The sequence below is a fragment of the Tursiops truncatus genome, chromosome 5 (genome assembly GCF_011762595.2).
Source record: "Tursiops truncatus isolate mTurTru1 chromosome 5, mTurTru1.mat.Y, whole genome shotgun sequence".
Lineage (NCBI taxonomy): Eukaryota > Metazoa > Chordata > Mammalia > Artiodactyla > Delphinidae > Tursiops > Tursiops truncatus.
This window is the reverse complement of record NC_047038.1, coordinates 82,486,729-82,510,142: the sequence shown is the minus strand read 5'-3', so window position 1 is coordinate 82,510,142 and position 23,414 is coordinate 82,486,729. Positions and strand designations below refer to the sequence as shown.

The 23,414-nt window shown below is 32.7% G+C and overlaps 1 protein-coding gene across 1 annotated transcript in view; it reads left to right on the top strand.

Moving 5' to 3' along the window:
* The window catches only part of TECRL (trans-2,3-enoyl-CoA reductase like), a 91,747-nt gene that overhangs the window by 30,270 nt on the left and 38,063 nt on the right, over nucleotides 1-23,414 (top strand). The window contains exons 3-4 of the mRNA XM_019928033.3: nucleotides 17,261-17,305; nucleotides 21,898-22,001. Coding sequence (XP_019783592.2) covers nucleotides 17,261-17,305; nucleotides 21,898-22,001 — 149 coding nt within the window. The remainder of the gene's footprint in view (nucleotides 1-17,260; nucleotides 17,306-21,897; nucleotides 22,002-23,414) is intronic.

Below are 23,414 nucleotides of genomic sequence, written 5' to 3'. Positions count from 1 at the left end.
TGGAAAAACAATTTCATTTAGTATTAGATTCCATTTATTGGATCACTAGAGAAGTTTTTCATACTCTTGTTTGTGATTTATATGTATTTTTTCTGGATATTGCCCATTCAAGGTCTTTACCCACATTTTTGTTTATTCAGATGTTTTTATTGCCTTAATAATATATGTCTTTACTAATTGGTGTACAGGCCACAGTCACTGTTTTTTATTTTCTTCTGGAAAAAATAAATCTTATAAATCTAAATTTGCCAATTACATATTTCATATTTTCTGTTTTATGTAGCTTAGAATTATTTTTTTCATCCTCCAAACTTTAAAAATGTTACTGATGTTTTATTTTTACACTTGTAAGTTATGGTTTTGTTTTTTACATAAAATATTTTTGGTATCTGGAATATATCCTGGTATAAGGAATGGATATAGGATTCTCACCATTTCAATTGTCTTTGTCATTTTTAAAATTTTAGCTTCTACTCACATATTATTAATAAATTTATAGAGCTGTTTTCTCTCATATAGATATTTTATATATTTTCTTTTTTAAATATCTAAATCTTAGAAATTTAAATCTTAGAGAATTACTTCTACTTTAAAAATGTTCCCATGGTCATTTATTTTGTATCATGATTTCTCTCTTCTTTCATTCATAATTCTCAGAAGGTAACTTCTTGACATCCCTTTCATTTACTTTTAGGGTTCATAAATTTGAATTCTAAACATTTTCAGGGGCATAATGCTTTACAAAATTATAATCCCAATATTTATATAAATCAGTAATATTTAATTTTTAATAGTTACCAAATATCACCCTGAATAGCACTCTTATCTTTTCACCATATAGTTTATTTTATTTTTTAAAATAAATTTATTTATTTAATTTATTTTTGGCTGCATTGGGTCTTCATTGCTGCACACAGGCTTTCTCTAGTTGTGGCGAGCAGGGGCCACTCTTTGCTGTGGTGCAGGGGCCTCACATTGAGGTGGCCTCTCCTGTTGCGAAGCACAGGCTCTAGGAGCATGGGCTTCAGTAGCTGCAGCAAGCAGGCTCTAGCTTGTGGGCTCCAGAGCACTGGCTCAGCAGTTGTGGTGCATGGGCTCAGTTGCTCTGCGGCATGTGGGATCTTCCTGGACCAGGGCTCGAACCAATGTCCCCTGCATTGGCAGGCGGATTCCCAACAACTGTGCCGCCAGGGAAGCCCTCACCATATATTTTAATGAGTACTAGTTCTCTCTTGAAATGAGTTAGAATAAACTGTCAAATAAAGCCACACTGAAACAGCTTTTATTCATAGTACCATCTAAATGATTATAGGGTAGCATTATGCGGTATTATATAAGTATTCTGTGCATTTTAATATACAGAACTTAGGGTGTGTGTGTGTGTGTGTGTGTGTGTGTGTGTGTGTATGATTAGATGTTAGGGCAAGGTGTATCATCAATTGAACATATTGTTAAAATATTTACCTTTTCCACCATAGAGCTGGGAAAGTATAGAGATGTTCTAAAGTCTTTTCAGAAAATTATGAAATGCATTTGTATGAATTAAGCAATCTTTCCTGGCTAACTTATTTAGTATAGACAAAAGATTTTCAGAAACCCCAAATAATGTATATATAATACAAATATATTATGATTAACACGTTACTACTTATTATATCTATATGTTCTTAACAAGAGAATATCTTAATTCCCTATTACAGTATCACTTGAGTCTAAAAGCCTATCTTGGTCATTTCTGGGCTGTACCTAAGTAACGTAGGAGAGTCAAAAGTAAAATGATTTAATCTAAAAAGAATATTTTAGATAGACATATCTATAGTATAATTTGAGGTTGACTGTATGTTCATCAAGTAAAATTCCTATATTTTGTCATAATCCACAGTACATCATTCATCTAGTTGACTTTTAAAATTTAAGTCATTAAATTTTCTTTCACATAAAACTTCACCTTCTGTAAGATTCATGTTATTCTAGTTTACTACATTTCATTCCTCTTTATTTTGTACTTACCTACATAACCTTTCTCTATTTTCTTTGATGGCTCTAGAATCTGACTAAAATTTCACCTTCATTCGAAGTTCTGGCATTTCATTGAAAATTACACCTAAAATAATAACCATCCAGTATGCTAGTCCCAGAACTCCTTGATTTTCTGCTATTTTCACTTCCACTCTGCTTTAGCTACTTACCCCCTTATCAATACCATGAGATTTGTCATTAGTTAGAAGTTAATTTCAATATTTGAAACTCTGAACAAATCTCTTGACCATCTATTATTCTAAACATCTCTCTCTTTTGCTTCAGGACTTCCAGTTTCTGGAACTCAGGGAGATACACAGTCTCTAGAACACCACCTGTCTTTGGATTTATCATCTAGCTTAACATTGATTTTTTTTTTGTACTTTACCTAAATTGCTCTCTTTCTGGTTGATCCATATCAAATTCTTAGCTCCACTGTGCAATCCTCTCTCCATATCGTTTAAATAAATGAGATTTATTCCTTTACTCTCATTCTCCTTATATCTTCAGATGTTTCCTCTTTATTCTTTTATCAAGAGTATCTGATGAATCAACTGACAAAGGATTAATCTCCAAAATTTACAAGTAGCTCATGCAGCTCAATATCAAAAAAAACAAACAACCCAATCCAAAAATGGGCAGAAGACCTAAATAGACATTTCTCCAAAGAAGATATACAGATTGCCAACAAACACATGAAAGAATGCTCAACATCACTAATCATTAGAGAAATGCAAATCAAAACTACAATGAGATATCATCTCACAGCTGTCAGAATGGCCATCATCAAAAAATCTAGAAACAATAAATGCTGGAGAGGGTATGGAGAAAAGGGAACACTCTTGCACTGCTGGTGGGAATGTAAATTGATACAGCCACTATGGAGAACAGTATGGAGGTTCCTTAAAAAACTACAAATAGAACTACCATATGACCCAGCAATTCCACTACTGGGCATATACCCTGAGAAAACCATAATTCAAAAAGAGTCATGTACCAAAATGTTCATTGCAGCTCTATTTACAATAGCCAGGACATGGAAGCAACCTAAGTGTCCATCAACATGAATGGATAAAGAAGATGTGGCACATATATACAATGGTATATTACTCAGCCATAAAAAGAAACAAAATTGAGTTATTTGTAGTGAGGTAGATGGACCTAGAGTCTGTCATACAGAGTGAAGTAAGTCAGAAAGAGAAAAACAAATACCATATGCTAACACGTATATATGGAATCTAAGAGAAAAAAAAAAAAAGGTCATGAAGAACCTGGAGCAAGACGGGAATAAAGACACAGACCTACTAGAGAATGGACTTGAGGATATGGGGAGGGGGAAGGGTAAGGTGTGACAAAGTGAGAGAGTGGCATGGACATATATACATTACCAAATGTAAAATAGATAGCTAGTGGGAAGCAGCTGCATAGCACAGGGAGATCAGCTTGGTGCTTTGTCCCACCCTAGAGGGGTAGGATAGGGAGGGTGGGAGGGAGGGAGATGCAAGAGGGAAGAGATATGGGAACATATGTATATGTATAACTGATTCACTTTGTTATAAAGCAGAAACTAACACACCATTGTAAAGCAATTATATTCCAATAAAGGTGTTTAAAAAAAAGAATATCTGTATAAAATAGATAACTAATAAGAACCTGCTATATAAAATAAATAAATAAAAATTTTAAAATAATAAATAAAAAAGAATATCTCAACTTACAAACCACTTCTAGCAATACCATCACTCCTTCTTCTGTCCATCACTTAGCAGTCACTTCAAAATAGTTTTCTTTGTCAGCATGCCAAAGACCTGTCTAAGGTCACTGGCAGTTTCTGTTTTGCTGAGGCGATGGATCATTTTTGGTCATGTGTAACTTGAACTCTCAGTTGCATTTGACCTAATACCCCATTCTTCTCTTTGATTGTCTTCATTTGTTTGTTGATTTTAACTCTCTGCCCATTTGATTTTAAGACATTATATATGACTTTTGTCATCTCTAAAACTTCTTGTTCCCAGACTCCTTTGAGGACCGCTCATCATTTTTTGGACTCTTAAATATTCATTACTTCTCAGATTCTATTTTCAACAATTTCCCCTTTTAATTCTACATTTCTTTCTCTTATGCTATGTTCTCAACAATTCCCATGGCTTAGAAAATATCACTAATGAATAAAAGAAATCAAAACTGTCTCCTTCTTAGAACTTTCAACTGTATATTAAACAGCCAATCTGGCATCTCAATATCTTGTACATATTGCAGACACCTAAGAGCAATTCATTAGAATTTTGACACACATACCTGGGGGAATAGACTCAATCTGGAAACATTCAAGGTTTTTTCCAAGTCTTAACAATTGGTGAAAACTGAAAAGAAGTAATCTTTGGGACAATATATAATAAAATGTACTTCATATTAAATCATCTTGTGATATAAAAATGTCATTTAAAAAGTTCTAGGGTTTATTGACATGGAAGATTTTCACCTTATGAACTGTTTATCTGCCTTAGCTGAAAACTGTGTTTGGATTTCTCAGTAATTGTAGTAGTTTGATAATGAGAAGTCATATATATCCTAAGCATTTTGTTTATATTTGAAGCTATTGGGTTTGGGGAATGAAAATTAATGTAAACTTTCCTAATCCCAAAAAAGGTGAAATATCTCAATTATAAGAGCAACTATTTGTGTTTGTTTGTATATAGGTCTGGCTGTGCAGGCATGTGTACATAAAGCCATATTAAAATTCTTAGATTGTGTTCAGAAATTACAATGCGATTTTCTGAAAGGGGCCTCTGATTAATAAATAAGTGACTACTACTGAAAAAATTACCAATTTGATACCATTGGTATATTTGAAATCTGCAAATCACCGTAATTCTCATAACCACAGTTTAAGTCTTTGTAATTTTTAATCTGTAATTTTTAATCTAGATACCTGCATAGACTCCTGTTGGATACATTTTCTCATATATTGACCTACTCTAGTATCTTGTCCTTACTACCTAACTACCTCCAGCATCAGGTTCAAGCTTCTTATGGCACAGAAGATTCTCATAATGTCCTCATACTCTGCATGTATGTGTGTATGTTCATCTTGGTGGCGGCAAAGAAAAATCTATTTAATGTATAATTTGAGGTGTGGGGTGAGGAATGTTTCCTTGGTTTTGTCCCTGTTGAAGAGCAACTGTGTTTTGACTGTGACATTATTCATACTCTATTATTTATTTGCTCTATTAGTTTCTGTAACTCTAGTGAGTTCATATATGATTGATAAATAGGAGAATTATATTAGCATAGTGTGAAATTTATAATTGTTCTTACACATTTTTTATGAGCATGATCACTTTGCACCACTGAGAAACAGTAACTTACTGCAAAGTAAATAACATGAACACATGAAGAAGATGTAGGCAAATAGACACTGTATCACAGTATTTATTTCTTACCTGGCTCAATTTGCCGATGCACTCTGTCTTGGAAATGATTACAATCTATTTCCCCCTTATCTTTGTTAATTTCAGCAGTCACAAATCTTTCTTACACACATCACATCTTTCAATTAGTTGTTAAGAGTTTTTGATTATTTGCATGCATTATCTCGTTTAAGTCTCAAAACATCCCTAAGAGTTAGATAACTTTGTTATCCCTCCTCTATTTGTTTTCAAAAAATTTTGCTTAACATACGAGAAAAATAGGATTCAGAAAGGTAACTTGCTCAAGATAAATAAGACAACTAGTAGATTATAGTCTCAGGATTTAAACCCAGTCAATGTCCACAGACTTTGCAATTAACTAGTAACAAGACACTGATTCATTATACAGGGAAAAGGATTTATTATAAATAACTGATATTACATTTTATTAAAACTATGGTGCATATCTTCTGCCAATTATTCTTCAATAAGAGGCCATGTGTTTATTCAAATCTTATAAATTCACACATTCCTCTGTGCCAGGTAATCTTCTAATCTCCCTATATAGTGGTAATACAAATGACTATAGCTACCTATCCTCATGATGTTGCACAACAGTAAGGAGGAATGTATACTAAGCATCTTAATAGCTACATAAAATCATTTCAGATAGAAAGATCAAAAAGCAAGGTCATGGGAAAAAGTAACTGGGAAGTAGTACTGGGGTCTGCTCATTCTGATAGTATAAGGGAAACCAGGGAAGTGATAGCATCAGAGGAAAACCATTCAAAAACTCAGATTCAGACACAGAGAATGGAATAGTTGAATACAACAAGGTTTAGCATTTTCTAAGTAGTGAAGTAGTTAAGATAATTGATTAGGTGTGATTACAATTATGGATACTAGAATTGAGCCTAGAGAAAAATTTAAATGTGGGAAAAATAAAAAAACTTATCATAGTGAAAATAGTAAGATAATTTTTGGGAAGTCCTTGGAGAATCAAAAATTATCTGAGCTAGAAATACTAACTTAATTAAATAGGAAGGAATGGTAGTGATGATGAGAAAGTAGGAGGTTGGAAATATGTGTTTTGGAGGCAATGCATTTATTGGTGAGCATGAGACTCTGGGAAAGAGTGAGAGAGTAGACAGAGAATATTTGGATGAGTAGATCAAGGCACTAAAGGACAGGGAATTTAAGTGATATTAAAATCACCTACAATGGTACAATGGTAAATGAATAGTGGTAGAGAGGTTGCTCTGAGTTAAGTCCTCAGTGACTTAGATGGAAATACCTGTGGATCATAGATGTCAACAAGAAGAAATAATGCTAAGTAGTAAAGTGTGTTGATAGGCATTACCTGAGGAGAATGGGGAAAAATGTTTTGGATTTAACAGCAAGGAGGATTCCTAATATACTTTTAGGCACACAATTGGGTTTGGCATAAAGAATAAATACCAGTTGAAGAAGATGCAGAAAAGTTTTACATTAAAGTAAGAAGATTGAGGGATTTTTTGAGTGGAAGTTGTTGATTTAAAAGTTGTTGCTGATGACAGACTATAAATGCCCTGAAGTACATTGGAGGAGTCTGAGAAAACATGGATAGGTGGACAGTTAGGTCTGATTAGTTGTTGTACAAAGCCAAATTGGGAGAAGTATCACTCTGATATTGGATGCTCTGAGACACTTGAACAACTAAATTATATCTAAAGTAAATGGGAGTATAGGCATGATGATCAATCCTGGTGGTGTCTTAGAAGTATGGTGGGTAATTACGTGAACAAACTGGTTATAAACTTAAACCAGGGAAGACAAAAAAATAGTTCAGTTGTGCTCTGTATGCTCTTCTTCCTGTCCCACATTTTCTTGCTTTGTGCCCTGTATTTTACTGTGAAATTGGCTTGTTACTTTATGTCTCTTGCTTTCATACTCTTTATTTTATAATTCTGAATATTTGTTTATGCAGCTTTTAAATATTTTTAGAACCATGTCTGTTTTCCTACAGAAGGCTTGCCTTGTGGTTGCAGATTATACAGCATTATAACACTTTGTCTTTCTTACTTGAGAACTTTGTAATAGCAAACTCTCTAGCAGATGCATTTTCTTTTCAAGGTCAGCAAAATTTATACACATTGGTTGATGCTGGTTTGAGTGTTAAAACTTGTTGTTATTGGGTATAAGATAGGAAATTGTCCTCTTATTTTTCAGATACATAAACACTATCACACATATTTTTACTGGTTTCCTTGATTCCATTTTAGCGTTTTCACTTAATTGTGTAGGCGGCATTTATGGTGTACAGGGAATAAAATGGTTCATTTATTTCTAGTGAAGTACTATAAGGAAGGAATCATTTCTCACAAATAAAACAACTGATTCAACAATATTAAATCACCAGAAAGTATTGTAGTACATCAAGGAAGGGTTTTGTATGATACTTGGTGTTTATTTCCAATGAGAAAAGAAACAGAAATCATGTGTTTGCCCATTTGTTCAGGCTTTTAGGCTTTTACTGTTTGGAAAGAGTATAAAAGTACTACTAAAGCAATGTAGCTAAACTGATAATTCAACGTACACAGGACATTCTGTAATGCTACCGTGTTTCCTATTTAGCATTCCATGGCCTGGTCAATATTTCCTGTCCCTTAATTCTGTTTTGTACACATGAGAACTTCCCATTGGAGCAGGGCTTTTGCTGGACAGGAAAGGAGAAAGTTGTGTACATCTCTGGATGCCAGAATAAGGAAAATAGTTTGCCATTATTAAGAAAAAGTTTGGATTCCCAGATGTACAAAATTTTACTAATAAAACTGCTCAAAAAATTTTAAAAACCTTTTATCAAAATCTGAGATTAACTACTACTTTTTACATCCTTCTTAAATTTTATAAGGTATTCAGAATGCTTAAATCCAAAGAATACTTTCCACTTTGTACATTATTGCTGTCCAGTATTTTGTTTTTGTATATGAATGTAAATTATTACTTATTTATCATTATTAATTTATATATTCAAATTATATAGATATTCTGCTATCTTATATAAAACATCTACTTATGTGCTAGTTTCTTTGCTCAATATTGTTTAGTTTATCTCATCTCAGTCCTAGAATCAATTTCTTTTTCTCAAAGTTGATCCTTTGGATGTTCATCTACTAACAGACAACAAGGGTCTATTAATGGTAAGATTTGTCAGTCTAACTAATAATGTTACTATTTTATATTTCCTTTAAAAAATACTCCATTTGGAAGCTATTTGGACAATATCTCTTGTTGCCATCATTTTGAAATCTGTTCTCAGTCTAATTGCCCTTCATGAAATTTGAAAATATCAAAAAATGTGAGGTAATTAAAGACTGGATAAAATTGTATGTCTCCAGAGATTTACTTTTGCTTCTTCAGGCAGTAGGGCTGGACTTTGGAACTTACAGATCCCTTGAATCCAAACAAGTATTAAGATGATTCAAAATTCAGCTTCATTCTTTGTGAGAACTTGTGTTTCTGATTTGTCCTTATTTTGTGATGCCGGTTGAAAAAGTGGGCTTTTACTAGGACTTTTCCTTCTTGATTGAGAATAAAATCTGCTTTTCTGTTTTCTCAGGCTTGTGAGTCTGTGGAAAGCCTTGCTCAGCTGTCTCTTTCAATATAAGCAGATATCCTGAGAGGAATGTGGCTTCAGTTGCTGGGCTCAGCTTTCTGGGATTCCCTTTCTCCCAGATATTAGCTTCATAATACTTCATTTTTGTTATTAACTCTATGAAGATTTTGATAAAATATTTTGCCATACTTTCTTAGTTGTCCTCAATAGGAAGAATTGGGTAGAACATATAGTTTACTATTGCAGTTAATGGAATTCTTTGCATATGCTTAAGGATGTCTAATGTATGGATTATCATTCAATTTTCTATTTCTTTTAATGTTTTTTATATTCTCTTATTCCTTTTAATTTTCTTCTTCTTGAGTAATTTCTTCTGGTTCATCTTCCAATTGACAAATTCTCTCTTCTGCCTCGTAGTATTGACTATACCATCATTCCATTACATTTTTATTACTATAAAATTAACTGTTTGTTTTCTATAAATTTTATTTGGTATTTTATCAAATAAAACTCTAAATGTTTATAGTGCCATATACTTTTCTCATGTTTTTGATTCCTTATTTTACATCTTTACTCATTTTTTAATAAATTTAGGTGATTAAGTTTATGAGACACTTTACATATCTGATGCTCTCTGGACTTAATCTTGGTCTTTGATCATTTATTGTATTATATGCTGCATTTCAAATGTTAATTTTAAAAAGTACTGATGATTGAGTATATTAATTTGACTATTCATATCATAAACATACCTTGGAAGATTTATTTATTATCAGTGTGAATACACTGAATCATGATCATGGAAATATAGTTTCCAACCAAATGCAATCATTGACTATGGAAAGTCACAAAACTATTTATCCCTAAATGGAATCCATCAGCTTTGTTATCTGCTATTTTAATTTGTTATTTTTAGGGAAATAACATATTTTCTACAAAGTTACATTTACTTCAGTGCATGTATTGAAGATACACACACATATTGGAAGGTAAATGATTCAATGTATCTTTTTAATTTTCCACATATATTTCTCACCTGACCTTTCCTATTTTCTTCTAATTAGTTATATATTATGTGTTAATAAAGTCTCTGCCCATGAAATACTCCCATGCTTTTCCAGTATTCAGTCACTTCAGGCTTCTCTGAATTCCAATGTCTCTTAAAAATGACATTGTAAAATATGTTATGTGCATCATTCTGAGTCATCAGTTGTTCTTTTTAATTTATAAAATACTGAAGAATGGTAATCATGCCATATAGATTCTTATCGTGTATAAGTGGGCACTTACTATGTATTAAATATAATTTATAACATTGCAGTGCATTTCAATTCCTGCATAAACAAGAAGACACAGATAGGGCTTCCCTGGTGGCACAGTGGTTGAGAGTCCACCTGCCGATGCAGGGGATGTGGGTTCGTGCCCTGGTCCGGGAAGATCCCACATGCCACGGAACGGCTGGACCCGTGAGCCATGGCTGCTGAGCCTGCACATTCAGAGCCTGTGCTCTGCAGCAGGAGAGGCCACAACAGTGAGAGGCCCGTGTACCGCAAAAAAAAAAAAAAAAAAAAAAAAAAAAAAAAAAAAAAGACACAGGTAAATGATCATATATTTGGCAAACTTGCAATAAATTTCCATCCAGAGAGAGTCCACAGATTATGCAATACAAACAGTGATATGCCATTTAAACCATTTATAACTGACATGATTCTTTTGTCCTTTAAATTTGCTACTGAAATGTTTCAATTTCAAAGACATTAATATGCATAACAGAAAAAAAGATAAGAGGAAACAAGAATTTACTTCAAAATTTATAGCAGCATTATTTACAGTTGCCAAGATATGCAAGCAACTTAAGTGTCCATCAACAAATGAATGGATAAAGAAGATGTGATATAGATATATGCAATGGACTAATACTCATCTATAGAAACGAATGAAAATTTGCCATATGCAGCAACATGGATGGAATTGGAGGGTATTATGCTAAGTGAAATAAGCCAAACAGAGAAAGAAAAGTACTGTATGATATCACTTATCTGTGGAATCTAAAAACATACAACAAACTAGTAAATATAACTAAAAGGAAGCAGACTCACAGATATGGAGAGCAAACTAGTGGTTACCAGTGGGGAGACAGAAAGGGAGAGGATCAACATAGCGGTAGAGGATTAAGAGGTACAAACTATTATATATAAAATAAGCTACAAGGATTTATTGTACAACACAGGGAATATAGCCAATATTTTATAATAACTATCAATAGAGTACAACCTTTAAAAATTGCAAATCACTATATTGTACATTTGTATATAATATTGTACATCAACTATATGTCAATAAGAAATAAATAAATAAAATGAAAGTCCCAGTTAAGGCTTAGAACAATCAAGGGATTGAGGAATAAGAGTGGCTACATATATTCATTTTCCTGTCCTTCACTTATTGCTTTCCTTTTACTACTCTTTGACATGCTATTTACTGATTTAAAAGAATCAGAAAAAAAATAAAACACGGTATATTAGAAAGTTTAGTAAATTGAGAATTGAGAGTCTTGGGTGCTAGACCAGACTTAACCATTAAATCATTGATTTAATTTAGGCAAATAATTTCATCATACTTGGCCTTATCTTTTTCATTGTTATGATTAATAGTAGATATATTTTGAAGAATTTTACAGTATGAATATTCTATGATGAAAAATTTTATGTCTGCTTATTATACATACAAGCATTATGCATGTTATGTAGTTTATGCTTATTATGCCAATTATTTTTCTTAATTTAATTTACCTTAAGCAAGGATTAAAAATATATATTATTAGGATGATTGACAAAACCTGATACAAAGTTTCAGGTATTCATTTTTTAATAATACAGAATTATTAATAAATGCTTTTTTGAGAAGTGATATGTATCTTAAAAGTTTTTCAGTCCACCTCCCCACAAAATAGAGGAATTTATGCTACATTACCTTTTAAATATTCACATTACACATATCTATGAGAGGAAGCCAGTGGTTAACCACTTTCAGTGAAATTCTTACCTTGCACAAATACTCTTTCTTCCAGTTAACCCTAAAGGTGTTTTTAATAGTCCTTGTTTTTATTCTGCTTAATAATTTTTCAGTATTTAAAAATTACTTTCATTTTCCCCTAAATCTTTTTCTTTAGATAAAATATATACAATGTTTCAGAATCACCTCATGAAAAGCAGCATTTCAAGACCAATCATCATGCTTGATGTTTTCAACAAATGGCCTCTTGCCTGTTATCTTTTCTTCAAAGTGCTGTGTATAGATGTATGTTCAAAACTCAGATCTGGTGTCATAGAATTTAAGCACAGGAGACTACTACCATCCCTCTTCTGGAAAATTAATTTCTTTTACCTCATGCTTATAGTTCCTTTAATTTATTTCTCATTACACTCTGGTTTTATTTGCTTGCCTTACAAGGTTATCTTGAAATGGGATGCCATTTGAAATGCACTTAGCAGCTACTGGTTCACAATTGTTTTTCAATTACACTTGCAGTTATTTTAGTTCATTTCAGGAAATCATTTTAGATTAAATCAAGTTGATTTCATAAGTTTTAGAGATTTTTTAAAAAAATGTTTCTTTCCTATAGGATTTTAATGGTCTTCTAATTATGTTTATTTTAGCATTTATAGTATTACTGTCATTTTCTGGGGTAAGAAAAAAGTCTATTGAAGGTGAAATGCAGTGTTCTATGCTCAGAAATTTACCATGAAAACCTCTTCATCAAATATTGATGATATCCTTCCTTTATTCATTTTCATATAGGGAATATCATTAAGAGATTTTGCATTATATTAACTTTTAGTACATATTCACATTATGCCAGACTTTATTATTCCAGATAGAATTCTAAATGGTTCTTTTGTATTAATGTCTTGTTATTCATCTATTCATATAACTATTTTTTCCATTTTTTATATTTTTAACCTTAAAATGAATCTGCATTGTTTTATACATATATACACAGAGTCCTTTTATATGTACTTGTATTTGAAAAAAGTTAATATATAACATATTTATATTACATATAAACACATTAATTATATATAGTTCACTTTTCAAATGGGTTATTGAAAATAACAATTAATACACTTTAAATTTATGATGCTAGATTTTTGAGGCTTTATTACCTAAAGGTTTTGTTGACATATCACATATTTATTTTTCTGAACATTTCAAATGTATTTCCTAATATCCTGTATATATCAATTATTTAGAAAATATGGGCCTTCTTTGCTTCTTCCTCTCTGGAACTGTCATCTCCCAGATTAACTCTGACTGCAACACTTGTATCTAGTGGTAGGTCACAGTGAACAACCCAGACAAATTCACTTGTTTTCTCCTACATGCAGTTATGGAATTTTGAGGCACTGAGCTGAGCCGCATAGAAACTTGTACAACATTGTTTTATCTTACTTATGCTAAATTCTTGAACACAGCCAGCTCTGCATAGCATATTCTTAAGAACTGCATTCTATTTCTCTTTACTCTTCATCCCATCTCACCACACCAGCCACAAAGAACCCAAGATGTAAACAACAAAAATAAATCACTGCTTTCTTTCCCCAAACGTCTCTGTGGTCTGCTATGAATATTCCACCATGTTAATTAAGTGGTTTCTTTAATTAATCCTTAATTGTTCTCAGAATTTCTCCCTCCTAGTAGGACTGGTGATCAAGAAAATGGTAGAGGTTAGGGGGCAAGTTTTACCTAGAGTCTTATGTAAGGGAGTCAAGTTCTAGGTCATGAAGGATACTAATTATTTCTGAAAAGTTCCTATAGTACTTTTTCTTCTAAATTTCTCCTCTTTCAGTATTAATATGACACATATGTTTCATTTAAGTATTCAATACCATGTGTAATCAAGAACTAACAAGAATAATTTTAATACCTTATAAACTATACCACACTAAATAATTTAATCTATGCATGCTTTAGTCTGTATGTTGTAACTACTAATTGGCTCTATATTTTCATATACACAAAGATAGAACACATGCCATCAGTGAGTCAAGAATAAAATATTTCTCTATTGCTGACTTTTGTCATTTCTAAAATTGAATACCTGGAAATATGAATGGTGCATTTCAGTTAAAATTTATACTGTTGATCAATATTCTATAAGAGGAATTCCAATCATAATAAAATGATGGCAGTCAACATGTTCTTAGGTACATCTTGGCATATGTACTTGAGTGTATGTAGCTTATAACATATTTTAGATGATTTATGTCCAATATAATTATATTATTGCCCTCTTCCTTTATGTTTCAAAATTTTAAAACAAATCTTTTTGAAGAAAGAAAATGTTCAAACCTTTAAATCTGTTTTATTTATCTTACAGGATTTAATTCAATCACTGATGCCAATTTTTATAAAAAACTCTATAATACAGAGCTTTAGGAAATGTATTTTATTTTATAATAAAATACAATATATATATATTAGATCCATATTATTCAGAATAAAGAATGAACATTAATCTTATAAAAACACAAATGTATCTCTATAATTTAAGTTATTGAAACAAAAATTCAAGAAACAATACTGAACCTGTCTATCCAGAGTTTATCCTAATATATGACAACCAGTGCCATGACAATCCATTTCTGCTTTATTCTATTCTACTCCTTTATATAATGCTGAGAATAACATTAATTCTATTTTTCAACTTACTAATGGGTCACAAGCAGTTTAGAAAACCCTATCTTACTAAAATAAATATATTTGAATTACATGCAGACATTACTTATTTAGGATGTTACTACATAGTGATATGAACACTTCCATTCATCAAGGATAGAACGCGAAGTCATGCCTAGAATATGACAGGAGTTACACAAGTCAAGTTCAATACCTTAAGTAATTTAAGATACTGGCAGATGCATTAGATCTACTACACAGTCATAATTCAGCTGTGAGCCAGTTGTCCAAATTCAAATGTACTCAGCATTATAAATAATATTCTAGACCATTCATATATGCTAAAAAACCTTGTACAACATGGGTCCTTTATCCCTTATAAACTGTCTTTTTCTCTGCTGTTCTTCCAGCCTATTCCATCTCACCCCAACAATCACAGAGCATTTCAGAAAATGTATGCTTTGCTCTTTGAAAAGATGACTGAAACTAATCTATAGCTTTAATAGGCAGTTATTAATTCTCTTTCACTAGGACACAGTATTCAAAGATCACAACCATTAAGTGCCGGGTTTATTTCATAAGTAGATTTATAGTTTATCCTTGTTGAGAGAGTTGGAAGGACATGGTTTTCCCTGAAGGTGTTTAGAGCTTCTGACTCCTCTGACTGATCATTGTGGATTCAGCCAGTATTGATTCATCTAGTTCATAGACATATCTATTTGCCTAAAATGATAGAGTAAGTTTTGCGTTGGCATTTCCACCATTAAAGGCATCATAAAGTGCTATTAAAAATGATGTTTTACATGAATATTGTTAAAATGGACAGAACTTGACAGCTTATGCACACTAATCATAAGTGCTCAATGACTATTTGTCAAATATAAATGGAATGTTATAAGTTTTGTCTTTTCTTCAATATCCATAATTGGAAACAATTAAAACTGTAGACATCTCTTTGCATTTGTTTCCATTATGCTTCTTTGGCAGCAGATTTTCAGTATGAATAATAAAGATAGCTATTTATAAATGCTTTTCAACAGATGATGTTAACATGCATTTCAGAACAACAAATGGCTATATAAATAATAACAATTATTAGTAAATACAAAACAAAAATAAAGTCTCTTTACCTGCATATTTTCTAATTAAAAAGAATCAAATGTCAGAGTTAAATGTCTGTGTCTTCCTCATTTGCCTTGCTATTACTAAATTTTGTTTAGATATAATCCTAAATAGCTTTTAACTTGTGATTACAAGTTTTGACTTATGAGTTTTTTGTCCATGAGAACTTGCATGTATAGTTGTCTTTTTGCAGTAAATTTAGAAAGAATTGATCCCAATAGTCTAGTTATGCCATGTTATCATTAATTACTCTGACACTTTAGAAAGTAATGTTTTGAGAATGAAATAACAACTGTGGAATATTCTTTTGATGATTTCTTCTTTTATTTTTTATTAACTGAATGTGCTTAAAATTGTACTTCAAAGTTAAGAATTAAATTTTCAATAGAGACTTTAAAATAGTAACATAGAATTCATTTTAAGAGAAAATAATTATATTCTGGTAATTGTGAACCAACATTTTTTTTATGGCAGTGTGTAATAAAGGTATTTTGATTTTCCTAACCAGATAGAATTTTTAGTAATCTATGTATTACTAATAGTAGTATAAGTAGAAGATACTAAAGTGATGATTCTGCTATAATTAATATGCCCATAATACTAAAAGTCGATGGTATATATTATTCTGATAGAGTGTCTTACTCCTGATAGAGAAAATAACTCACTTTCACATGCTAATGTTAAATAAATCTTAAATGAAGTCAGAGTTCTCCAGTTTTAAATGAAGATGTTTAAGATTATTTTTTGAAGAATAATTTTCGAAAAGCACACAAGTCATAGGTCACTTATTTTAGAACATGTCCACAAATTGAATGCAACTACTTAAAAAGTCCTCAGATCAAAAAGCAGAAAAACACCACTCCTAAAGCTCCCATCATGCTTTCTTCCAGAACTATCCACAGTGTTTCTCAGCACCCTGCAAAGGATAACCACTATCTCTATTTCTGGCACTGAATGATAATTTTTATTCACTTCCTGAGATCTAATCTGTCTTCCAATGGAAACTATTGCTTTTAAAATGTGTTTAGGGCTTCCTGGTGGCACAGTGGTTAAGAATCCGCCTGCCAATGCAGGGGGGCACAGTTCAAGCCCTGGTGTGGGAAGATCCCACATGCCGCAGAGCCCGTGCACTAAAACTACTAAGCCTGCTCTCTAGAGCCCGCAAGCCACAACTACTGAGCTCACGTACCACAACTACTGAAGCCTGCATGCCTAGAGCCTGTGCTCTGCAAGAGAAGCCAACGCAATTAGAAGCCCGCACACCTCAACGAAGAGTAGCCCGCTCTCACCACAGCTAGAGAAAGCCCCTAAGAAGTAATGAAGACCCAATGAAGCCATAAATAAATAAATAAATAAATGTATTTATTTAAAAAATAAATAAATAAAATGTGTTTACACCTGTGCTTACAATTAAATGTTATTTTTCATTGAATAGGTCCAAAGTGGTACCCTTCTCGAGTGGGCCTGCAGCTAGAACGTGGTAAGAACCAATTTTACGAATCTATTTATTTGAGTCCCTTTGCTGTCTCAATAGATAATATTTATTTATCACTTACTAAATGGCAGGTATTGTAATAAATACTTTAAATATATTATCTCATTTGATCCTCCCAAAAAGGTAATGTTCCCCTTTTATGGGCAAGGAATTTTAGTCTTACAGAAATAAATTTCACACATTCACTGTCAGTGTGTATTGGAGACAGGATCTGAACTAACATCTGTATCAAAAGCTTTTACTGCTATATTCCTGCAATCTACTGCTTCCTGATATATACTTAGGGATACAGCTTAGCTCTGTTTCCTTTTTTTTTCTATTTAAAAACAGAATAAGGGAGGTAAGGAGGAACAGAATGAATGAATTATAGGGAAAAGTATTGTATCCATTAATAACCCTCAAGTATTTCAAAATTTCAAACCCTATTCTCCATTCAGAAAATTTATAAATATACACACTAAAGCGAATCCTGTTTAGAATCATTGTTTTTGACATTGCATCAACATGACCTTAAATTTGGACTTGTTAAATAAAAACTGTGGGTAGAATGTAAATTTGGGGGGGCTACTCAGTTCAGGTCCATGATAGTAAGTCTACAAGAGGCATCTATTAAGGAATTTCAATATCTAAATTTTTCCATTCAATTGTGAACTGAATTTTATTTTTCTGCAGTTTTTGCTTTTCCTAATATTCAGTGTATCATTTCTTAGCTATCACATTCACTTAAGGACAAATGATGATTTTCTTGGATTTCTCTAAGATATTCTGTTTTCATTGTTATCTTAAATATTCCATCTTTCTATGAGATGTCTATGTTGAAAACATAGGAATCCACATCATTCTTAAAAGTCACACTTTCTTAAGGTCTCACATTTTTCCAAACTCAATTGTTCAAGACAAATTCCCATCTGGCTAGAGTTTAAAAGAGAATCATTGTCTTGTTTATTTCTGCCTCTGCAGGGCATAGTATGTGCCAGGCACATAAATACCTTTCAACACACGGATACTGAAATAACATAAAATGAAATAGTGGTTTTGTTTTCTGAACTTGACTCTTATATAAAGAAAACTGAGAATGCCACAGGCATCAATGTCAAGTGTAACTTCAATTTGAAGGACACTATATGGGACTGGGGGATTTCTGTTACTTCACCCTTTCTGGTGAATGTGACTTTTTACTTTCCCCTCACTTATATACCTGGTTAAGTGTTCCAGGGTGTGATCTGAATAAAGTATAACCCTCCAAGTGTTCTTTGATAGGAATATGATGGCATATTTTAAAAAACGAATCAATGCATTTAGTAATACAAGCAGGACATGGTGCCAAGAAGAGGTTATTTGCAGTAATGCAGAATTTTAAACCTGACTCTTCTACTTATCTTTAGAGTCTTCTTTTATAAAGTAGAGCTAATAAAGAACCTAACATGTTTTTTTGTGTGTGTGTGGGGGGGGGGGTGGGAAGGTTTGTAAGTATTAAATAGGATTATGTTTATAAAATGCTATAATGATTTGTACATGGTAGATGCTTCATTGAACATAGTTGTAACTATTAATATTAAGGAAAAAGACTTAACACCAAAACAAAGCAAGGCATGAATATTTACATTATAGTTGCTGCCAGAATACATTTGCCAGAATGATTGCACTATAAGTAATGATGCCATGTGAATTTAGAGTCCTTTACAGTTTCCTGACACAAAAGACTGCTAAAACACAAATAAAAGAGTAAGCAATTGATTTTTATGTGAAAAATAGCAAAGGTTTATTTAGCTCAGTGCTTCTGCTGAGCTGGGCTGAACTTGGCTTTGCTTGGCTAATCTCACTCAAATAGCTACAGTCAACTGGCAGATTGTTGAAGACTGACCTTTTTAAGATGGCCACGACTACAGTCACTCCTCTCTGCTCTATGCTTCATCAGAATATTCTGGGCTTGTTATCATGGTGGCGTCAGAGGTGCAAATAAATGAGCACAAGCACTCAAGAATTCATGAGATTCAGGCTTAGAACTGGGATATGATCCCTTGTCCCACATTCTATTTGTCAAAGCAAGACACTAGGCTAGCCTATATTCAAGGGGTGGGAAAATAGACACCAACTCTTAATAGAAGGAACTAAAAGTTATATTGCAAATGGTGTTGTTATGGTAATGGTGAATAATTGCAGTCATTATTGCAATAAATCTGTCATACAAACTGGTAACTAAAATGTGCTCTCTCTTATTACTGCGATTAATATACTTCATAAGGTCCTGGAAGTACAGTGTTGAATTTCTAATTCTTAGAACCATTAGATTTGTTCAACAGAAAGTTGAAGCATGGGTAGAGTTGGTCCTTCTCTTCCCATCCCTGACTCCAACCATCCATACCCATTATAAAACAGCCTTGACAAACCCGTAAGGTTAGAAGTATGCACCTTAGTGTCTGGCCCATTCTTGGGAGAAAATGCCCCCCAAAAATGTATTACTTGAGTTAATTCAGGCAGAAAATTCAGTGGTCTTAAATGGTCAAAGTATCACATAGATGGATGGGCTTCCATTAGGCATGGTCTCCTGGGCCCACATATTGCGGGGGGGTCGGGAGCAAGAGCAGGGTGCTGCGCATGCCCCCTGCACACAACACCACCTAAGAGGTGGGCAAAACACCTAAGCCACCCCTCTGGCCCTATCTCTGGACACACTCCTACCCTCACCCCATATAAGGAACAAGCACTCCCTCGCCTCAGGGAACGGGCATGCAAGGAAATCTTTTGTTTGTTCTCTCTTCCCCCTGCTGTAGCAGGAGTCCCAATAAAACCTCACCTGAATTTCTTGTCTGGCCTCTGATAAATTTCTACTGATTAAGGAGGCCAGAACCCTAGTCTGTAAAACTAGTATCAATATATTGAAGCTCTGCATCCCTCTTTCTGACTCCTTCATGCAGATTTAAAGAATTTGTTATTAACTCAGGCCCATCTAGATGATCTCTTTTGAAGCCATATATCAAAACCTAATCAAGGAAGTGATAGCCTATTATATTCATGTTGTATTTATCAAAATTAATATATAACAATTTTATATTTTTATGTTATGTTAAAATACCTATAATTGTAAATCTATGTCTTGGATTTTGAAAATCATCTAATGATAGTCATAAATTAACATCTTACTCTTTCTTTCAATAATAGAGAATAAAATGAAACCTGTACATGACTGGAGATAATATAAATCACAAATAGATTAACATAAACTACAATATAAATAAAAACAACAACAGCAACACTAATAGCATTATACTTGTGAGATACATCCGTGTTGGTACATATGGCTCTAATCTACTCATTTTTCTTTCTGTACAGTATACTGTACAGAATAAATTTAAAAAATTTATTAAAAAAATAAAACAAAATATAGTTATCCATATCTCATTTATGAACACAAGATTTTTTACAATGTTTTGTTATTACAAACAGTGCTAAAAAGGACATCTTTGTACATATTCTTCAGGACACACTTGCCAGACTTACCTAGTGTTTATTTTTAAGAACAGAACATTTCCCTTACACATCTTTTGACATGTTCTGTTTATTTTCCTCCTATTTAATGAGAAATTCCTTCTCAGTAATCTTTGCGGTATATATGTCTTCTTACTTCAAAAGCCTGGAGTGCTAGAAATCTCAGTCTTAGTTTCTATCTTTCCTTTTCAAACTGAATGCATAAATAATCTCTTCATGCCCCATGGCTTTAACTGTTAATGACTTTTAAATCATCTACAGAGCTACCCAACTGCCTACTTGACAGCTCCCACTTGCAGGTCTAATAGATATCACACACTAAATACACCCTAACCGAAATTTTCATTTTCACCCCAAATCCCACTCTTTCCTCAATCTTCTTCATGACAGTTAATGAGAGTACAATGCACATAAGTGCTCAGGTCAAAAATATAAGCACTGCCTGTATCTCACTGAATCCTTTTCTCTCAAGTTGAACCTGCTCTAAGTTCAAAATATGTCTGGGATTGATGAAATTTTAACATTTCCACCAGTGCCATGTTAATCCAAACAAACCTCATACCCTGATTGACGAATTTTGACTTCCTCCTAAGTAATCTTGCTCCCTTTCTTCCCAGTTACCACACAGCACCCATAACCATCTTTTAAAAAGGTGAATCATGCCTATCCCCAGGTGCTTTGCAATGACTTTTAAAATCATTCTACTCCAAATAATTTATCTTATAATAAAATCATTTATAGAACGGATATGTGTATCTACTGACACACAAAATTATACTTTAAAAATACCTTGTATCATAGTTGATTATGATATCACCTAATATTACATTTTCTCAGAACACAATATGATAGTAGCTAGTGGTAGTCTGTACTTTGTTTAAATAGCATTGGGAAACCACTGTGTATTTGAAAATTTGCCAGATATATTTTATAAAATGGGTTTATTCACGTTATCTTACTTTAAAGATTTTACTGTAAATTGCAATTTCTATGTAAAATTCATCCTTAGCTTTCACTGGTTTCGCATTAAAATTATTTACCATTATGCCTTGAAATTGTATTAAAATGATATTTCCTTGTCGTTTAAGGTGGGCCCTTTTTGAAGGACTACATAACCATTCAAAGTGTTGCATCTTCCTCCATTGTCACACTTTATTTTACAGACCTAGGTCAACAAGTCAGTTGGACTACAGTAAGTATCGATTTGAAATGCAATAAACATGTCCCACATTTTGACGTAATTTGTTGACATAGAGGACATTTTCTGTCAAATAAATTCATAGCGAAACAAAATATTGCACTAAAGGTATTTTAAATTTTCCATTCTTACTATGATCAGTGGCCAAATTTCCATTCAAGAATTGGAGAAATGAAAATACATGGTTGAAAGGAGGATAAATCCCTTTTTAAATGTCAATCTATCTTATGACCGATGGCTTTCTGCTTTCCCTATGCTTTGTCAGTTACATAGTGTTTCTTCAACTTTTCCTTCTAAGAGCCTCGGGATAATGAAGACCCATTTGTTTGGAAAGAGTGGAGAGAGAATATTCAATAAAAAATGTTCCAAGGCAGTGGGGAGGACATTTTAAAGACTGAGAGTGAAGTAGTAAGACTTCTTTGTGTTGTGAGGGGTGGGGCATTCTTTTGACTTTCTTGAAGGAGGTGTTTTCAAAGTGGTGGCAACTGAATCCAATAACATTAGAAGAATGAAGACCATATTAAAAAACAGGAGGACTAAGAAACATAAAATACTTGACACTACTTCACAAGTATTGACATATTCATGAGTAATGGAATAGACGGAATATCTTCAGTAGAAAGAAGCTATGAAGCTATGTGATATTTAGTGACAGGCAGTTAAGGAGTTAATCTGATAAATAATTTTGACTAGTGCAATCATTCTATTATTCAATTAAATTAAACCTATTTTTATATTGTTCAGATTTTAAAAGTTTTTTTCTGATTACCTTCTATTTAATATTTGTGATATGGTTACTTTTAATATTTTCTATTCAAAATGGCATTCTTTTGCCAGCATAGTGCTTTGAGTTTTCCCTTTATAGTTAAACAATCAATTTTTAAAATTATTACAGACACATGATAATTTATACATTGTTATTTAATTCTCAAAAGGAGAAATTCCAGTTTACATTCATTAATCAAAATGTTGTCACATGCTTTACTTTTCCAGCAATTTCTCCTTTAACATACATTATCTTCCTGTATTTAGATAATTCTTTTAGTGTGTTTGGTTAAATGGTTCCTTTAGTTTCCAAGATTTTCTGAGCCTCTGAGTACTAATTTGTTGCACTAAAAACTGAGTTTGTAGTATTCTGAATCCTTGTGAAGTATATCATAATGTTTACAAAACAACCTACTAATACATGCATCAAATAAGCAAAGGGCTTAGTGTTTAAATGTGATATCTACAGACCTTTGCTAAAAGAGATTTTAGTCTAGCAGATTTTGATTTTCGAAGGTTAAAATATTCACAGAGTCTTTGTCCACATTTATAATGAAAAGGGAATTCTGTCTACAGAAATAATATCAGAGTGAGTGACAATAACTGTGAGTTCATAAGAAATTCCAGCTGCAGCATTTGGAT